At 40.9% G+C, this 21,500-nt stretch overlaps 1 protein-coding gene across 2 annotated transcripts in view; it reads right to left on the minus strand.

Annotated features, from left to right (window-relative positions):
- The window catches only part of SSH2 (slingshot protein phosphatase 2), a 311,107-nt gene that overhangs the window by 158,405 nt on the left and 131,202 nt on the right, over positions 1–21,500 (minus strand). For both annotated transcript variants that reach the window (XM_006890988.1, XM_006890987.1), the window contains one exon: positions 15,885–15,928. In XM_006890988.1, coding sequence (XP_006891050.1) covers positions 15,885–15,928 — 44 coding nt within the window. The remainder of the gene's footprint in view (positions 1–15,884; positions 15,929–21,500) is intronic.

Below are 21,500 nucleotides of genomic sequence, written 5' to 3' on the forward strand. Positions count from 1 at the left end.
TCCCTTCCCCACCCAGGGGTCAGATGGCACAATCTGGGGACTGAGGAGCTCACCCTGAGGGCTGCGACGGCTCACCCCAAGCAGGAAGCCGAGGGCAGCCCGCCCCAGGCAGAGGGCCGAGATGGCTCGCCCCGAACAGGGGGCCGAGGGCAGCCCGCCCCGGCTCGCCCCGGGCAGAGGGCTGTGACGGCTTTCCCCGAGCCGGGGGCCGAGGGCAGCCTGCCCTGGGCAGAGGGCTGCGACAGCTCACCCCAAGCCCGGGGCCGAGGGCGCCTGCCCTGGGCAGAGGGCTGCGACGGCTCACCCCGAGCCGGGGGCCGAGGGCAGCCCATCCCGAGCAGGGCAACACCCCCCAGGAGCTGGCTGGTATACTCCCCCTCCAATTGCCCCTACCCCAGACTGGTCCCCTCGCCTGACTGAGGACTCTGTGGTCAGGGATAGTGTCTCCCATTCCAGCACTGCCACTTATACCCCCCACCCCCAATAAGTGGTCACATTATATTTTGAAGTACGTGTCACTGCTCTCCCCCTTTATATATGATAAAGGGAACATGAAAACTGTGAAGAGACTCCCCCCAGGTCTAACCATCTTTTGGCAGAAGCATTCAATAGAACAAAATATGTGGTGCATTTAGGATGTCGGTCCTCTTGTGCATGCTGCCACTGTTAAGGTCATCAGACTCACAGTGACTTTCAGCAATCCATTGTATAGGTAACTGTCTTCTTTTGCCTGTCCAAGGAAACCCAAACCTGCAGATGGCAGGCATGCATCCCATTCCCCACCTCCTATGCAGGCGGCCAGTGGGGCGTGTGCCCACCCCAGCGCGGGCGGCTGGCGGGGGGCATGCAGCCCCCCTCAGCACGGGCGGCCGATGGGGGCGTGCTCCCCCACCCCACCACATGGGCGTTTGGCGGCTGCGCGGCCCCTCTTGTGTGGGCGGCTGGCGGGTGCCAGCTTTCCCCACTGCCGCCATCCTGGCTCCAAGAATTCTCTCCAGAACAAGTCCACCTTGTGGCAGTGTGGTGGCTTCAATGTACCAGTCTTGAGGAGGGCCAGTGCCCAGCATCCATCCTGGGTGAGGGAATCCGTTGGTTCCGGCTGTGGAAGCCTCATGGAGCTGCAGCGGCTGTGCTGCATGGCACAGGCTCTGCGGGAGGGGGTTGGGAGCCACGAGACTCACCCATTCCTCCTTGGGAATCCTTGAATTCCTGTTGTTGAGCCTCGATCTTCACTGAGGGCCAGTCATCAACTGTTTAAGTGTTCAATTATCAATAAGCTGAAGTCTGTAGGAGGCCATAATGGCCCTGCTTTAAGTGGTTCGCTGCTCCTGCAGCTCACCATGCTGTCTCTGCCTTCGCTGCCATCTTGGATCTCCCTATTAGCTGGGTTTTTTTTGTTTTTGTTTTTTTTTTTTTAAAAACATTCCCTGAATATTTCCTACGAGAAGGTAAGATTCTAATTTTGGGGATTGAAAAGGTGAATGGATTCTGGCATCTGATTTGTAGGTTAGTTTTTGGGAGATGGTAACAGCACTATAAAAAGTTTATCGTCTAGTCATGATCTACTTTTGGAATGGCAAGATGCCTGTTGCTATACAACTGTCCCTATTTTAAGTTCATACAGTTACCATTGATTAACCAAATAATTTAACAATTAGGTGATGTGTGCCCATTAAGTGCCAAGCCATGGTCTGGATTGTGGGAATGCAAAAACAAGGAATAAAAGGGAGCTGGCGGACTAGCAGGGACATAGAATAGGGTCTATCCTATCTTAAAGAGAGAGCTGTGTATTATTACCTTCCCAGTGCTAAAGTAAACTAGATTTCTGCAAAAATCAAGTTTCAGAGCTGAATTGCAAGTTCATGAAAACATTTTCATCAATGTTTTATCCTGTGAATAAGCCTTTTTAAATTTTGTTATTTTTACTTGTATGCTCTTTATGTTCTTGCTAGAATCAAAAGTCCTTAATATAGAGATTTTTTTAAATTTTTATTTATTTATTTGTGTGTGTGTGTACCGTCAAATTGGATCTGACTGGTACAGGAGGCTCTCCTTCAGCAGAGCATCTGGTGGATTTGCACCGTGTACCTCTGGGATTGCAGTGCAGTTTCCTGCCACTAGGCCACCAGAGCTCATCAATATAGAGATTTTTAGAAACACATCTGGGCTCTCCTGTCTTGGACGTACAGATTAAAATGCATTGTCAGAACGGGAAGGCCATATCTTGAGGGAAGGCCTCTTGATGGTTTTGTCAAAGTTGGTAAAAGCAATGCCTACACATGTCATCAATAGTCCCTAAGGAGCTCTGGTGGCCCCTGGCAAGAAGCTGTGCTACAATCCCAAAGGTGCACTGTTCAAATCCACCAGATGCTCTGCTGGAGAAAGAGGGGAAATCTCTTCCTGTGTCAGTCAGATCCCATTCGACGGTGTACAACAAGGAAAAAAAAAGTCAATCCCTTTCCTTGAGTTGTTTACAATATGACATAATTTTAAAAATAATTGGTGGGAAAGCTCTTCAAATGCCTCAGAAACTATGGTGGTGGGTGGAAGACAGTGGCTTTTACGTGAGTTTGAATGTGAGTGGTTGCTAGAAGTAGGCTCTGGTTAGCAGAATCCACACATCTGCCTCCATAAACTCCTAGCAGCATCTTGGTGCTGTTTTGATGAAAATGCATCATTCTCACAGCAAATAATAGAATTTCACTGCTTTTTATTGCTGACTAGTATTCCATTCTATGTATATATTGGGAGCTCTAGTGGCCTAATGGGTGAAAGAAATTGCACTGCCAACCCAAAGGCTGGCAGTCTGAATCCACTGGTTGCTCCACAGGAGAAAGACAGGCAGTCTCCTGTACAGTTTACAGCCTCTGAAAATCTGTTATATGGTCAGCTATAAGTTGCTTCCCAACAACATTTAGAAACCACCTAACTCAAAGAGGCCAGAAACAAAAAGGAAAAATATTGTATGATACCACATATTTACGATATCTCTAGACAGGCAAATTCAGAGAGACAGAAAGTAGAAGAGAAGTTACCAGACTAAAACAAACAAAAAAACCCAAATCAATTGCTATCAAATCTATTCAAATTCATGGTGACTTCTAGGTTTCACAGGCTGAGGTCTTTTGGAAATAGGTTACTGGGTTTCTTATAGAGAAAAATGTAATTTTCAATGTATAGATATTTGGCTTGGGGCAATTGGGGGGGGGTGGCGGAAAGGGCATGATTACCTTCCTCATCCTACTTCCCTTAAGGGTGGAGGAATTCCTCCTCAGACCTTTTCAATCTGGAATATGAAATTTCTGCTAAACAAGGGCCTTGGCTGGAAAGAAAGTATCCTAACTTTGATTTATCTTAACTCTCATTTCCAAAACATAGACAATAAGAATCTCTAGTTACAAGTCACGCAGCGGAAAGGACTTTTTTACAGTCAGCAGTGATGACATTTAACAGTTTATAGTAAAAAATAAGGCCCCTGGAATAGATGGTATACCAATTGACATATTTCAGCTAACAGATGCTGCCCTGGATGTGCTCACCAAGCTGTGCCAAGAAATCTGGAGAACAACCACTTGGCCAACTGACTGGAAGAGATCTATATTTGTTCCCATCCCAAAGAAGGGCGACCCAACTGAGTGTGGAAACTACAGAACAATAGCACTGATTTCACATGCAAGCAAGATTCTACTGTAGATTATCCAAAGACGACTGGAGCAGTACATCAGCAGAGAACTGCCAGATGTCCAGGCTGGGTTTAGAAGGGGTTGTGGTACTAGGGATATTGTAGCCGATGTTAGATGGATCTTAGCTGAAAGCAGAGAATACCAGAAGAATGTCTATCTGTGTTTCATTGATTATGCAAAGGCATTTGACTGCATGGATCATAACAAACTGTGGCTGACTCTGAGAAGAATGGGAATCCAAGAACATTTAATTGTGCTAATGTGAAACCTATACTTGGACCAAGAGGCAGTCATCAGAACAGAGCAGGGCAACACTGAATGGTTCAAAATTGGGAAGAGTGTGCGCCAGGGATGTGTCCTATCTCCATACATTTTCAACCTGTATGCAGAGCAGATTATCCGAGAGGCTGGGCTCTATGAGGAGATGCGTGGCGTTAGGACTGGTGGAAGATCTATCAACAATCTGCGTTATGCAGATGACACAACCTTGCTCGCTGAAACTGAGGAGGACCTCATGCACTTACTACAGAGGGTCAAGGAATGCAGCCTTCAGTATGGACTGAGGCTCAATGTCAAGAAGACAAAATTCTCACCACTGGACCAATTGGTAGCATTAGGATGGATGGCAAAGAGATTGAGATTGTTCACAGCTTCAATTTGCTTGGCTCCACAGTCAACACTCTTGGCACCAGCAGCCAGGAAATAAAAAAAAGTATTGTGATGGGAAAGTCTGCGGTTAGGGACCTCTCTAAAGTACTCAAGAGCAACTGTGTCTCTTTGGAGACAAAGGTGCACCTGATACAGGCCATGGTCTTTGCAATCACTTGTGCATCAGAGAGATGGACAATGACTAGGGAGGATAGAAGGAGAATTGACGCCTTTGAGCTGTGGTGCTGGAGAAGAGTATTGAATGTACCATGGACTGCCAAGAAAACAAACAGATTCATCCTAGAAAGGGTTAAACCAGGCTATTCCTTGGAGGCAAGGATTCTGGGGCTTCTTCTGACATACTTTGGACATGTTGCAAGGAGAGACAGGTCTTTGGAGAGGGACATCATGCTGGGTAGAGTAGAGGGACAGCACAGGAGGGGAAGACCCTCTATGAGGTGGATTGATTCAGTAATCGGGATGGGTGTGTCAGAGGCAATGCGACTGGCACAGGATAGAGCAGGGTTAGGGCTGTTGTACATAGGGTCGCTATGAGTCGCAAGCGACTTGACGGCACATAACAACAACAACAACTCTAGTTTTTATAATACTGGAAAACAACTTTTAAAAATGTTGCATTAAACCTCCAGATCTGCTTCCATCAGATCTGAACACTGGTCTGGTCATAAAAGGAGGGAAAGCAACTGACATTGACTCCTGTGTTGCTTGTAGTGCAAGAGTTCAAATCAAACAGTAACATTGTAAAAGAAGAAATAAAATGTTGCATTTTAAGCCAAGAATTGAGAAGAAACTAATTTTACTTTTGTTTTTATTTCAGGAAGAAGAGAATAGGGGGGGGGGAAATGAAAATTATTCATTTAGCTTTATCAGATACATATAATTTCCTTATGGCTATGACAAGTTACTATTTCAGAAGTATGCCTTTAATAGCTACCAATGCAGACAGTGCCCAAGAGAATTATAAAATAAAGAGATGTGTGAAATATTCTTCAGAGACAAAGAATACCTCAGTCAAATGAAAATCCATACTGTTGTGAAGTGGCTAAGGAATGAACTAGTAAGCATGCACTTATACTAATCCAACACATACTGCAAGAACTTGAGAGGACACAAGGACAGCTCGCTACAGCCCCCTGGTGGCCACATCTAACTTTAGCAATAGCAGACAGTTCTCTGGACCCCCTTAGTCACCCACTTAGGCTGCAGTTGGTAGAGTGAAGAACAAGAGATGAACACCTTTAATGGTGATCTGTTAGAGCCAATTTAGTTGTTGTTATGTGCCGTCGAGTTGCTTGCGACTCACAGCGACCCTATTTACAAGATCCCTAAACCTTGCTCTATCCTGTGCTGATCTTATTGTCTCTGACACCCCCACTACCCCAGTGACTGAATCTATCCATCTCATTGAGGGTCTTCCTCTCCTGCACTGTCCCTCCACCCTCCAAAGCATGATGTTTCTCTCCAAGGACAGGTTCCTACTTGCAACATGTCCAAAGTGTGTCAAATGAAGCTTCAGAGAGTCCTTGCCTCCAAGGAGCAGCCCGGTTTCACCCCCTCAAGGACAATTTAGTTAGACCCAAGTTTTAATACATGGATAGCTCTACTTTAGTTTAAATAAACCCAAACACAACATATCCTGTTAGGATATGGCCAATAAATATTTGGGTTCTCCATGAAATGTTGACTTCACCATTCTAGTTCTTAAAACAGAAAATCGGGGTTATGAGGCAGTATGTCCCCGTCTTACTATTAAATGATTCAGGAATAGAAACTCTTTGCAAGTTTTCCTCTTTAACCTTCCAGTTTTTCTATAAATGTGAGATTGTTTCAAAATGGAAAAAAGGATGATGATTAAATTATCAGCTCATATTTACAGTTGGTCAACTCTTCCATTCTATTTTATTAAAGCATTGGTACAATGATCAGATTTGTCATTGTTGTAATGTGCTGTTGAACCGGCTGTGACTCACAGTGACCCTATGAACAATGGCTTTGAATGCTGTCCTACCCTGTGCCATCTTCATCTCTGACACACTTGAGCCCACTGTTACAGTCACCATGTCAATCGACGTTAAGGGTCTTCGTCTCTTATGCTGACTCTTCCTGTCCAAGGATAACGTCTTTCTCGAAGGACTGGTGTGTCCTAACAACATGCCTAAAGTATGTGAATTGAAGTATAATCATCCTTGCCTCCAACGAGCATCATGGTTCACCTTCTCCAAGGCAGACTTGTGTGTTCTCTTGGCAGTCCATGAGACATTCAGAACTGTTCTTCAAAAGCAGCTCAAAGGCACTGATTCTTAACCTGCCATCCTTATTCACTGTCCAACTTTCAGATGCACAGCAAGCAATTTAGAAGACCATGGCTTGAAAAAGGCTAGAACATATATTGAGGCAGAAACCCATCTGTTCTCTTTCCATAGCCAAGAAGATGGGCAATGTAGTAATTATAGCACATCTATTGTCATTGTTGTTGTTATGTGCTGTTACGTGCCACCCTTCCAAGAATGAGTCCTTCTCTAAGAAAAAGTCCCTGCTGGTCACGTGCCCAAAGTATATGAAATGGAGCTTCAAAATCCTAGCCTCCAAGGAGAAACTTGGTTTCACCCTCTCCAAGATAAACATTTATTTTCTTGGTGGTCCATGGTATGTTAAAGACTCTTTTCCAGCACCACAACTCAAAGGCATCAATTCTTCTTCTGTCATCCTCTGATGCATCAAGTAATTGTGAAGATCATGGACTGGATCAGGCACACCTTGTTCTCTAGACTGACATCGTTGCTTCTCAGTACTCTGGAAAAGTCCCTGACAGCAGATTTATCTAATGCAATCCACCTTTTGATTTCCTGACTGCTGGGGCCAAAAGTGTTGATTGTGGATTGTTGTTGTTATGTGCCGTCGAGTCGCTTATGACTCATAGTGACCCTATGTACAACAGCCCTAAACTCCGCTCTGTCCTGTGCCAATCGCACTGTCTCTGACACTCCCATCCCAATTATCCCAGTCACTGAATCAATCCACCTCATAGAGGGCCTTCCTCTCCTGCACTGTCCCTCCACCTTCCCAAGCATGATGTCCCTCTCTAAGGACCGGTCTCTCCTCACAACATGTCCAAAGTACGTTAGAAGGAACCTCAGAATCCTTGCCTCCAAGGAGCCACCCGGTTTAACCCTTTCCAGGACAAATCTGTTTGTTTTCCTAGCAGTCCATGGTATTCTCAATACTCTTCTCTAGCACCACAGCTCAAAGGCATCAATTCTCCTTCTATCCTCCTTGGTCCAACTCTCTGATGCATAATAAGTGACTGCGAAGACCATGGCCTGTATCAGACCACCTTAGTCTCCAGAGAGGCACCATTGCTCTTCAGTACTTTGGAGAGGTCCCTAACAGCAGACTTTCTGATAGCTAAATCCACAGAAAAATTATTTCATCCAACAGGCTGAAATTAAATTAAGATGAAGTCATATTTCAAAGGTGAATCATACACAAGGCAAATACCAGATAAAGAATACTTGACAATGTACCATAGGCAGCAAGCTGGTCATAAACAGAACGAATTCATAACGTAGGGCCATTGTGAAACTATCTCTTGCACAAGAACACTCTGACACTGTCTTCTTTCAACAATCTTCAAGTTATCTTCACTTAATATTACCCTGTTCAAGATGTCCAAAAGTAAATTCTTTATATGTCTTTTAACACAAGTTCTCTTCTTCAAGTATGGAATTTCTCACAGTTATCAACAATTTTTGTTTATTATTCAATCAACAAACATTTGTTACTGATACTGATTGTTCAATCAACAAGCATTTACTGAGTACCAGCTACACAATAATTACTAGGGATATAGCACACAGTCCTTGACAGAGTCCTTGTCCTCAAACTGCTGTTAGGAAAGTGAATGCCAAAGTCTGTGGAGTAATGATTAGAGGTGCGCTTAGCAAGGTGTCTGAGAGTAAACCCTGAGTTGCTTTCCTGAGGATACAGTACTTGAGTTAAGTGTTGAAGTTATTTAGGTATTAAGAATGGGGAAAAAACCAAGGTAGGAACCTGTGCACAGGAATTAAAGAGACATGCTCAGGGAATTGGTTGGATCACAGAATTTAAGTGTGTGCTTAGTAGGGAACTCTGGTGTCAAGGAATTGCACTGTCAATGCCCAGGTACATGGAATCCACCTGCTGCTCCACAGGAGAAAGATAGCCAATCTCCTCCCGTGTGATTTACTGCCTCTGAAAACTTGCTGGAGGATCAGCTATGAGTTGGTTCCAACTCAAAGATACTCAACAATAACAATAAGAGTTGCATCTGGAAAGATAAGTAGGGGTTAGAACAGGAAGGCTCTTGAATGGCATGCTAAGAATTTGAGTTCTTATCCTAAAAGGGGCATGTCTGTATTTTAGAATGATCATTGATGGTACCGTGGAAAATGAATCTTGACATGGAGGAAGGAGGAGTCAGGGAGGACTTTTGAGACCAGAGGCAGAGAGATCACGCCTTTATAATTCTCCAGGTAGAAATCTTGAAGGCTTTTTCATTTTCACATCGGTGCTCCCCAGTTAAAACAAGCTTGGAAGCAGGAGTGGCATCCACTTCCATAAATAGCTTGCCTCTGGAAACCCTAAGAACCTGGAGAAAGGATGAAAGTCATGCACGCAAGTGTGGAGGACTCGTTCATAGGGTCGCTACGAGTCACCTACAACTCAATGGCACTTTACAACACAGAGAGAGATCAATTGGCCTAGTGGACCAAAAGCGATGCTACCAAGACAAAGGTGGGTGACTAATCTGTGGCCCTAACTCCTGTTTTAAATTGTTGTTGGTCAAACATTCTTCTAGGTCACATAGCCCTGGAGTGTCCACTTGCTGTACAGAGGTAACTTGTGGTTGCTGCGAAGCTGAACACTGTGACACTGATGTGTCAAATGCGATAATGGTTACTCATGGTGGACAGTGTTTGGTGGCGCTCCCCGGTTAAAATAAGCTTGGAAGCAGGAGTGGCATCCACTTCTGTAAATACTTTTGTTCACAAGGTCACTATGAGTCGCCTACAACTCGGCACTTAACAACTTAACAACATATTAATTCTATCTGTAAGTCCATATTCCTTTGATCTGTCCTTCCCTTTTTCCACCTATTTAGGCACTTGTCTAATTTACTCAGTTTTCTCGTCCTCTCTTGTAATGTATAACACTACAGACTCCATTTTGCTAGACATGCCATTCTTCTACACAAAGATCGATCAACTTAGGACTGTCCTGATTTTAAGATCCAGGTAATTGTCTTCTCTCTGCCCCTGAATCACACGACATATCACCCTGATTTCCAGAATACGGAGCATCCTCCCTGCCCTCTTATATGTGGAATGCTCTGCTCTTCTATCTAAATCATACTTGCTCATCAAGACTGGGAATTACAGAGCATTTTCCGAGACTACTGCCCACATGGCTCTCCTTTCATCCTCTGTGTTACAAGCTTTGTTTTCATTGCTAGGCTTGAAGCTCCTTGGGGAACACTATGTTTACAAAGGCGAGGAATTTTTTTAGTGGATGATGAGCAATTCTTTATGTTTACAGACTAAAGAAGAGGGAACAAGGCTGAAAAACAGGAGCAGTTTTGGGTTAAACATTAAAAAAATAATTTCTTCACTCTCAGAAATTTGCTACAAATAAAAATTAATGACAAAATTTTGTAGCTACGATATGTATGCATATATATTACATAACACACAAAATAGTATATATTTCTTTTAAAAAATTCATTTATATATACATATGCAATATTTGCCACCAATTTTTATTTACAGCTTGAGCTGTGGGGAGAAAAAAGAAAATTTGTCCTGAATAACTTAAGGATCTTTAACAAAAAATAAAAACACTGGAGGAGAATTGCTGACCTCCAAGCTGATTCTCGAGGTCACTCTTATTTTCTTTATACATTTCTTAGGTTGGGATTAGTACTCATAGAAATGGAAAAACTGTACAATTAGAATATTTATTTTCATGATGAGCTCTTTTTTTTTTCTTTATTATTATTTTGTGTGCGTGTACCGTCAAATCAGATCTGACTGGTACAGGAGGAGATTGTGCCTCCTTCTCCGGCAGAGCATCTGGTGGATTCGAACCATGATCCTCTGGGATTGCAGTGCAGCTTCTTGCCACTAGGCCACCAGAGCTCCCCTATTTTCAAAATTAACATCTTACAGGACTTTATTTTCTGTTATAAGTACTAACTTTGAAAAAGGGGGGGGGGAGGATGGTTTTAAGACCTCACAGACTTATCTCAGAGGCATATTTATTCTGTTCATTTTTATTTCACGATTACCGTATGATCTTGTTTTGTTGAACTACATAACATTACCATTTAAAGGGTAAAATAACAAACATTTTTGATTCTTATTGTTCAAAAATATTTATGTTTTCTTATTGTTACCATCTTGGGAATTTTCTAGCCATCAAACTTTCATTACATAAGAAGTAAAACTGTGAATGCATAAATATGCAACAGAAAATTAGTAAGATAAAAAATCCTTCAAACTGGGGGAGCTCTGGTGGCCTAGTGGCAAGAAGCTGCAACTACAATTCCAGAGATGCACGGTTCAAATCCACCAGATGCTCTGCCGGGGAAGGAGGGGCAATCTCCTCCTGTACCAGTCAGATCTGATTTGATGGTACACGCACACAAAAATAATAAAATAAAAAAAAAAATTTAAAAAAAAAAAAAAATCCTTCAAACTCAACAATTGTCAAGTCAGAACTAAGTCCTAGCTGACTTTTCACTGGTTTTCCGAGGCTGTAAATTGCACAGGAGATTGACACAGGAGATTGCTCCTTCTCTTGAGGAGCAGCTGGTAGATTTGAACCACCAGAGAGGAGTGGCTTTTGGGTTAGGAGCACAACTTCCTACAGAGTAAACGAATGGTGCTCTAACAAGAAGAATAAATTTTAATTTCATCTATTTAGCTTTTCACTATCTATCTCTTAGGGAGCTCTGGTGACTTTGGGGTAATACGGTGTACTGCAACATCCAAGACACATGGTTCAAATCCACCAGCTACTCCATGGGAGAAAGATGGACAGTCTCCTGTGTGATTTACTGTCTCTGAAAACCTGCTGAAAGGTCAGCTATGAGTCAATTCTGACCCGACAGCTTTTCACTAAAAAGTTAATTTCATATATAAAACCTGATTTAAAATTTTCTTTTAATACCTATCCTCTGAGAACAAAATACTGTTGGAATTTAAGCATTACAAAAAGAATTGTGTACCTACAACCAGGAGAGGATAAAATAGAAGAATGGGACTTTCTAAGAATCAAATCCCTATGCACATCCAAAAATTTCTCCAATAGGGTAAAAAGGGAAGCCACAGACTTGGAAAATCTATCTCGTAATGACATGTCTGGTAAGGGACTTAGTATCTAGAATTTATAGAATGTTTGAGCACCACAACAAGATAAACAACCCAACTGAAAAATTGGCATAGGATATGAACAGACACTTCACCAAAGAAGGCATTCGGATGGCTAACAAACACATGAAGAAATGTTCAAAATCCATAGCTCTAAGAGAGATGCTAATCCAAACAACTATGAGATATCATCTCACCCCAGTCAGAATAGCAAAATTTAACAGAACAGCAAGCAACAAATGCTGGTGAGGTTGTGGAGAAACTGGAATCCTTATTCACTGTTGGTGGGAGTGTAAAATGGTACAATCACTGTGGAAGGCTATATGGCGCTTTCTCAAAAAGTTGGAAATAGAAATACCATTTGATCCAGCAAGTCTACTACTGGGAATATACGCTAAAGAAACCAGAACTTCCAGCCAAGCATATATATTCACACTCACGTTTATTGCTGTTTTTTTCACAATAGCAAAGAGATGGAAACAACCCAAGTGCCCATCAACGAATGAATGGATAGAGAAGCTGTGGTATAGTCACACAATGGAGTACCATGCAGCACTGAAAAAACAAGGAACTCATGCAATATTATACAAAATGGGTGACCTTGCAGGATATTATACTGAGTGAAATATCTCAGTCAAAGAAAGACAAATACTGCATAGTGCTACTGTTGTAAAATGGGACTGACATTGGGGTTGGGAAGAAGCTAAGAAAAGAGGGGATAAACAATGTACATGACATTGAAACAGAAGAGGAAGAGAACTGTATAAAAGGACTATATGATTAGGTATTATTGGCATGACAAGAGTCCAGAATAAGAGCTGCATAGTCAAGTGGACTTGGGGGTGTGGTTATATAACAATGAAAGAATTTTTTTCTTTTCAAAGAGAAAAGTGAACTGGGGCGGGGGGAGGAGGGGCAGGGAGGAAAATATGCAACAATGAATGAATGAAAATCCAAGTTCTCTATATACTTTCTTTAAAATCTCATTAAAAAAAGGATCATGTAACATGATTACATCAGTTTTTAAATGGTATCATCAAACATAGGTTTGTACCATGGACTGCCAAGAAAACAGATTCATCGTAGAAAGGGTTAAACCAGACTGCTCCTTTGAGGAAAGGATTCTGGGGCTTCGTCTGACATACTTTGGACATGTTGTAAGGAGAGACAGGTCTTTAGAGAGGGACATCATGCTGGGTAGGGTAGAGGGACAGCACAGGAGGGGAAGACCCTCTATGAGGTGGATTGATTCAGTGACTGGGGTAATCAGGATGGGTGTGTCAGAGGCAATGAGATTGGCACGGGATAGAGCACGGTTTAGGGCTGTTGTACATGGGGTCGCTATGAGTCGCAAACAACTCAACGGCACATAACAACAACAACAATCATCAAACAAGGTCACTGCCAGCAGGTCCATTCTGATGCCGCGCAATCCTCCCCATCAGCATTCTGAGCTAGAAATCTTTATGGGAGGAGACTGTCTGGAGACTGTCCATCTCTCCCAGAGAACTGGTGGATTCTACCTGCTGACCTGTAGAGATCAGCATCACAGTACCTATGGAACTGTGTCGCTAGGGCTCCCAAAAGTATCACAGGTTAGGCTAATTAGACAGAAAGATTAATTTTAAGCTGTAACTTTCCCAATAAATGCCAAGTGGATAAAGAAGAGATTGCTAGGCAGGGCCTTTTTAATGACCTAGAACTGGCATCTAATTTTAATGATATGCTGTTTGCTATTCAAATTCCTACTACAAGCCACATCTGAGCCTGCAGACTGCTGAGATGAGTTCAGACATGCTCAATGAACAGACACTACTAACTTAACGTTGGTTTACTGGATGATAAATGTTGCAGACAGTGAGGAAATCTGTAGCAGCCAAATCCACAAATATTAGCCTTTTACACCCTATTTATAAGAGGCACACATGGGCAGTTGAGAGAAATTTATCTGCTTTGAGTCAGATTAAAACAACTGGACTTAGAACTTGCTTGGCAAATATTAAATGTAAGAATTGGCCCTCCTATTAAAGAAGAGATTGAGGTTGTTAGCAATTACAGCTTGCTCAGATCCACAATCAACACTCTTAACACGGGCAGTCAGGAAATCAAAAGAGAAATTGCATTGGGAAAATCTGCTGTCACGGACCTCTCCAGAGTGCTGAAGAGCAGTCTGAATGATGTCAGTCTAGAGACAAAGGTGTGCCTAATCCAGGTCATGATCTTCTCAATTACTTGTTACGCTTCAGAAAGTTGGACAATGACTAAGGATGACAGAAGAAGAATAGGTGCCTTCGAGTTGTGGTGCTGGAGGAGTCTTGAACATACCATGGACTGCCAAGAAAACAAATAGGTCTGTCTTGGAGAGAGTGAAGACAAGTCTTTCCTTGAAGGCTAGGCTTTTGAAGCTCCACCTCACTTTGAGCACGTGGGCAGAAGAGATTGGTCCTTGGAGAAGGATATCACGGAAGGGTGGATGGACAGCGCAGGAGAGGGAGACCCCAGTTTGATACAGTTACTGGGGCACTGGAGGTTTCATAGGTTTGTTCATAGGATTGATATAAGTCATGCTTGACTTGAAGGCAATCAATAACAACAACAACATAATTAGCATGTTCTTTGTAGCTTTTCTCTATCATCCAGAATAAACTCAATTTGGGGAGTTGAAGAGATAAGGGACTAAGGCTTACTTTGAGGCTTAACTCCTTTGCTAACCCTCCCTTGTGAGAAGACATTGTTCTCTATACATCAATGGCCTGAAAACTTGGTCTAAAGTGAAATCTATTTGAATCTGTTTATGGAACATGCACAGAAACGTCATTCATGACTCAGAGCTGACCTTCACAAGCAAGAAGCGAAGCTTTCTACCAGTCATTCATGACTCAGAGCTGACCTTCACAAGCAAGAAGCGAAGCTTTCTACCAGGCAGGGGCATTAACCAGAGGACCTCGGCACATAGTGCATGCGCACTACCCTACACTTAGCTCTAGCTATTGACCCAGAAGCCTTTGAGACAGTGTCCAACTTGGAGAAGCAGCTGCATGAATTTAATAATCACACCCTTCCTATAGGGGTCATTTCCTGAGATTCTACACCTTCCCTTATGGATAAATATTAAGCTCTTTCACACCTAAAGCTTTATAAATGCACACAATTCTTTTGTTCAGTGAGCTGTGGGCTAGCATCGCTCTGTCCTCCACAAATCCCTATGCAAAGTAGTCTTCCTTGGCAAAGTGTTTTCCTTAGTAAGGCTCTTTCTTTCTTTGCATAGCAAAAGCTTGGACTCCCTTTTCACTATGCTCACTTAGCAGAAAAAAAATTAAGACGCATACTGGTGACATTTAAAAATACTTCAGTACCAGGTTCACTAGACAGAAGTTTGGCAACATTTAAATGACTATCTAGGACTTTGAAGTGTTTCTTATGGGAAACAGTTTCTCTGGAAAAAAAATTTGAAAAGAGGAATTTCTCTTGAAACTGTTTTCTTTTAACGGCAGCAAGTATTGGTATCATTACAGTAACCTACTAATTCTACGAAAAGGAGGCGGGGGTGGGGTGGGGTGGAAAGAACTTAATTTTTAAAGGATTGGGACGATTATTCAACATCTATTTCGTATTTAGGATATGAAACATTGAGCAACAACAGACAAAATATTTGAAATTAAGGACAAATATAAGTACAAAGCTAAAATATTTGTCAGCTATTTTTTTCCTAAAAGGTAAGAAAATATTTCTCAAAACTAGGCTAAACTGGCTTATGTGCAGCTTTACAAAGCAAGCTACAATTTTAAATCAAAAGGGAGGCAACTTGAATCCACCCAGCAGCACCTGGGAAGGTAAACCTTGGAGATGCACCATCAGCCACTGAAAAACCCTGTAGAACACAGTTCTCTGACAAACAAGACGTTGCCATGAATTTTATTTTTAAGGAATGATATCACCTCAATGTCAAGTTTTACATTTTAAGTCTTTTCAGGTCAGTAACTGGCTCCCTAGAATAATCTCATTTTTTAGAGTCTGTGGAATATTTTGGAAAATGAAGAGAAATTAATTTGACAATATTGAAAAAGAATCAGAGAAAAGTCCCAGCAACTAGAAAAATGCTACAGGTTATAGTGAACAAACATACCTCCTGGGCTGTGACCGACATTCCTCCTCCCCACTGTCTGCCTCCTATACAGACAAGAGAGAAAAAAAAATTTTAAACTTAAAGTCTCACATCATAGTATTAAACAATATCATCTTAGTAAACTTCATACGTAGGAAAATCTCATTCTTATGATTTACTTAAACTAAACTCATTTCAAAAAAGTGATTTAACCAATCTATTGGTTAAAGTTGACTTGTATCAGCAGAACTTATTCCTGGATGAAACAATAGACTACAAACAAATTTTACTGATAATTTTACTGATAAATTACTAATCATTACACAAATTACCTCTGAAAGGCAAGCAAACATATTGTTGTTATGCTACTTCACATTTAAAATAAGTATTCTGAGTACCACAAATAAGCTTTAGCAGGATGACTTATTAATGACTGTAACCCCCAAAGAATATGACTATTATTCATATTTCTGCCAACATTGAGGATGCTGAAGATTTTCACTGGTTTCTGTCACTAAAATTGATCAGACATGTATTAACGATGTGTTGATAACTACTGGTGATTGAATGAAAAATTTGGAAACAAAGAAGGATCAGTAGCTAGAAAATATAGCTTGGTAAAAGAAATGTCACCAAAAATCTCATGATAGAATTTTGCAACATCAATGCTTATTCATCGAAAATACCTTTTCCCAACAACATATAATGTATCTGGACATATGAACCTCATTGGATGGAATATGAATATTATAAAAGTGCTTATGATCAAATCAAATCAAATCAAATCATCATCACCACAGATATAATGGCTACTGCTTACTCAGCACACTTTTCTGTATAAATTCTGAAAGGTGATGGTCCCAGATTTTTCATTGACTGGGACACATAAATAATTTAAGTTAAATCTACACCAAAGTAATACAAAAAGCAATGACTCAGCATTTAATGCAGTATTTATTTAACTAAAACATAAGATAACACTGTTTATTCACAATAGCAAGGAGTTTGAAACAACCTAATCACCCATCAACAAGCAAATGGATAGAGAAGCTGTGCTATATTCACAATGAAATACTATGCTGCCTTGAAAAACAAGGAACTCATGCAATATTATTCAAAATGGGTGACCCTGGAGGACATTATGCTGAGTGAAGTATCTCAGTCACAAAAGGACAAATACTGCATGGTGCCACTGTTGTAAAACAGGACTAACCTCGGGGTTGGGGGGAGACTGAGAAAGATGGGTTCAATAATGTATACCTCATTGAAACAGATAAGGGAGAAAACTGTTTAAAAGGGATATTTCACTCAGCATAATGTCCTCCAGCGTCACCCATTTTGTGTAATATTTCATGACTTCCTTGTTTTTTAATGCAGCATAGTATTCTCTTGTGTGAATATACCAAAGCTGCTCTAGTCATTCGTTTGTTGATGAGCACTTGGATTGTTTCCAGCTCTTTGCTGCTGCAAACAAAGCCACAATAAACATGGGTGTACATATATCTGCTTGGGTGGTGGTTATGGTTTCTTTAGGTTAAATTCCCAGTAGTGGAATTCCTGGATCAAATGGTATTTTTATTTCCAACTTTTTGATAAAGCGTCATACTGCCTTCCATAGTGGTTGCACATTTTACACTCCCACCAACAATGAATAAGGGCTCCAGTTTCTCTGCAATCTTGCCAGCATTTGTTGTTTGCTGTTCTATTAAATTTTGCTATTCTCACTGGGATGAGATGATATTTAAAAATAATCTTCAGTGAAATTTTGCTAGCATTTGATCTTAATGATAGGGCTTGATATTTTCTGTATTCTGTGTGCTTGTCTTTTTTTTTTTTAGAATAGCTAGGAATATGGACTTCTTCCAATTGGGAGCTGTTTTCCAAATTTCTTGACATAGATGGAAAAAGGCTTCTAGAATTGCATTTATTGGTTGGCACATCTCAATGAATAATCTGTCAGTTCCTAGAGCCCTGCAGTGTCTTCAGTGTGGCTGGAATTTCACCCATCAGTACTAGTAGTTACTGATCATATGCTATCTCCTAAAATGGGTAAATAGTAACCAACTGTTATTGGTACAGACTTCAGTAAATGTGCTTTTAAATGCATATAGTTAATTAGAATCCAATATTATAGTGCTTTTTATCTCCCTTTAAGGCAAAGTTTCTATCAAATAAAATATTCAGATCTGTAGTACCCCTTTCATTTTGATAAATTTTGAGACTAAACATAGAGGAGAACCAGGTAATTATGTATTTGGTAGCTTTTAAAAATATTCTAATATTTTGTGGTCACTTCAGCAGCACATATACTAAAAATATTCTAACTTTCAGAGTCCTAGGCATAATGGTTAAAGAATCTGGCTGCTAACCAAAAGGCTGGAAGTTTGAATCTATCAGCTGCATCATAGAAGAGAAACAAGTCTGTTTCTGTAAATTTATATATTTGGAAACCTTACGGACAGTTCTACTCTGTCCTAAGGGTTACGAAGAGTCAGAATGAATTCAATGGTATTAGGTTTGGTTTTAGATCATTTGGGATTTTTGTTTGTTCTTTTAATTTTAATAAAAATATGCACAGAAGAACATGCATTCATTTACTAATTTTTACATGTACAAGTCAATACTATTGGTTACATTCTTAATTTTGCATCATCATTCTTACTCTTTCTAGTCATCTTATTTCATTGCCACTTAAATTAATTAATTCCCAAAACGCAGCTATGTTTTAGAGTTATTATTTGACAATTTGACTTCATATAGATAACGCTTCAAAAAATTTTACCAGACAGCTGAATAAAGCTAAATGAGCTCTTAGAGCTAATGTGCTGGTGGGGATTCTAATCAAGTTATATTTTAGCTTGTTGCTGTGTGCCATCAGGTCAGAACCAACTCATAGCTGACCCTCCAGTGGGTTTCAGAGGCTATAATTCACATGGTAGGAGACTGTCCATCTTTCTCCCATGGAGCACCTGGAGGACTCAAACTGCATGCCTTTCTGTTGGCAACAGAACTCCTTTCTGAGTTCCCTTCAATTTTAGCCTTAGCAGGTTAAAAGAATGGCTTTTCGTTTCTCAGGGTGTATCCCATGACTAGCATTTGGAAGCAGTACCTTAGGCTTTCCTTATGGTTAAGCAGACAGAATCATTCACTTATTTTCACTTACACACTCATTCATTCACTACTTACCATGTATTAGGTAGTAGACACCAGGGATTAAAAGTAACATAACTGTCCTTGGCTTTGAGTAGTTCAAATTCTAGGGGGGGCAGGAGACAGTTTCATAAACCAGAAAGGATATGTGATTTGGGCTATAACAGAGGGATGTACAAAATTCTGTATAGAAGAAGCAAGGAGAATTCAAGCCACAGCCTTTTCAATTGTCTCATACACATGCAAAAAGTTAGACAAGAAAAGGAAAGGCAGAAGAACTGATGCATTTTAACCGTGATGCTGACAAAGAATATGAACTCTATGATGAATTTCCAGGAACAAAAAGGAATACCTTAGGGGTATCTTAAGAATCTTGGTGGGGAGCTCTGGTGGCCTAGTGACAAGAAGCTGCACTGCAATCCCCGAGGTGCGCAGTTCAAATCCACCAGATGCTCTGCTGGAACAATCTACTCCTGTACCAGTCAGATCTGATTTGACAGTACACACATACAAATAATAATAAAAAAAAGAATCTTGGGATGGGGGTGGGAAATATATATATATATAACCAGACTGCTTCTTATTAGCAAGGATGGTGAGACTTTAGCTCACTTATTTGGGACATGTCATCAGAAAAGACCAATTACTAACAAAGGACATCACGTTTAGTTAGTAGAGAGTCAGTATGAACAAGGGAAACCCCTCAAGGGGGATGGATTGACACATTAGTCACAACAGCAGACTTAAAAATATCAGTGATCATAAAGAAGGCACAGGGCTGGGAAACATCACACTTTGTTATATATAACCGTGCCACGAAGTGACCCACTTAGTAAGAGGGATGTGAAGAATGATACAGAGGAGGAAGTGACATATTGTAGGGTGGGAAAAGTATTCACAGAAGTTGAATTTTTGGGCTGAGCTTGGACTAGAAGGTTTGTAGCAGACGGAAATAGGAGAAAGAATATTTCAGGCAGAAGGGCATGAGGAAAAAGGGAGAGAAGAGTCTGAGCGGAACAATGAGTAGCTGTGGCTTGCTGGGGCACAGGTACAAATATTGAGCACTAAAAATATCAAGTAATACTGACACTGAATCTTAAGTCTTATGATTAAAGAAAGACACTCTAGGTCATCACCCATTATTCCTCTCTGGCCTGGAAAAGAAACTAAGAGTTAAGAGTGGAAGACATCTTCCAGATGGGAAAAAGAAATAGAATAGTTTTTCTAAGAGCAGGTTTGAGCTTTGAAACCAGAAAAGAAGATGCTGTGCTTTTGGAAAAGCAGGTACAAAGTACATAATAGGCTTGAGAAGGAGTAAGGATCTTCACCGTCCCTGCCACTTGGCTACTACTCCTAAAAACAGACAATGAAGTTGGAGAAAGAACCAGCTATGTGGGTTACTTATTGCTTCATCTAACAAACAAATATACATTTGAGTTTATGACATCTCCTGATTCTGTGGGTCAGAAGTTCTAGCAGGGCTTAGTAAAAGGATTCTGCTGTTCCGCAGACTCAGATTCCACCAAATCAGAAGCAACAATATAATCTGGCATGGCTTTCAAGTTCAATTTAGGTGGAGATACATAGTATTGGCTGAGATTAGGAAGTCAAAATAGTTAGAGATTCATCTTAGTCATAGCTGATAAGAAATCTAGAGTCGTATAAGGTATTTACAAACTAAATCAAACTTATACCATGTTTTCAATATGACAGGCTTTAGAAGTCCTTAATCTTAATTTCAAAGCAGCAGAACACTTCCATGTGATAATCACTATTTTCTCAAGTACTTCCTCTAAAATACAAAAATACCTATGAGTCATGGTTGGGATGGTCAATGAACTATTCTTCAGTGATTAATGAGATTGATTATAAGTTTGCTAAAATAGCTTTGTTTCTCAAGAACATCAAGCCCTTGACCAAGAGCTTAGTTAAGAGGTGTTGCAGTACAGTTAATGGCCATCGAAAACCTAAGCTCTGGGTGTGGACATGTCATTGGATGCCTTAGTCTACAGTCCTTACTCCATTTTAAAAAATTACTGTGTGCAACTTAACACACCCACTTGTGATTCTTTTGGAGTTGCTTATGTCATTATAATATCTACCATCAGAGATTCAGCTCCTTGAAGTTACATGCTTTTAAATGGTAACAAGTCTTACTGTGTCTTACAGGACAACACCGAAATTTAGCAAGTCACTGATTTTTAACTCTGGTTCTCTTTCAGAACGTTATTGGGGGGGGGGGGGAAATTTCCCCAATCTTGATGCCTACAGATTTTTATCCTTTAGCTCCGAGGTTGTGGGAGGATATCAAGGGTATCATCCAGGAAGAGTGCAAACGTTCATTGCAAAGACTGAAGAGGAAGAAAAGACCACAATGGATGTCAGAAGAGACTGAAAATTGCACTGGAGCGCAGAGAAGCCAAAGCACAGGGAAGAATTCAAGATACTAAAGAGTTGAATAGAAGATTTCAAAAGGCAGCATGGGAT

Source organism: Elephantulus edwardii, unplaced genomic scaffold, assembly GCF_000299155.1.
Source record: "Elephantulus edwardii isolate Elephantulus edwardi_28Jun2011 unplaced genomic scaffold, EleEdw1.0 scaffold00094, whole genome shotgun sequence".
Taxonomy (NCBI): Eukaryota; Metazoa; Chordata; class Mammalia; order Macroscelidea; family Macroscelididae; genus Elephantulus; species Elephantulus edwardii.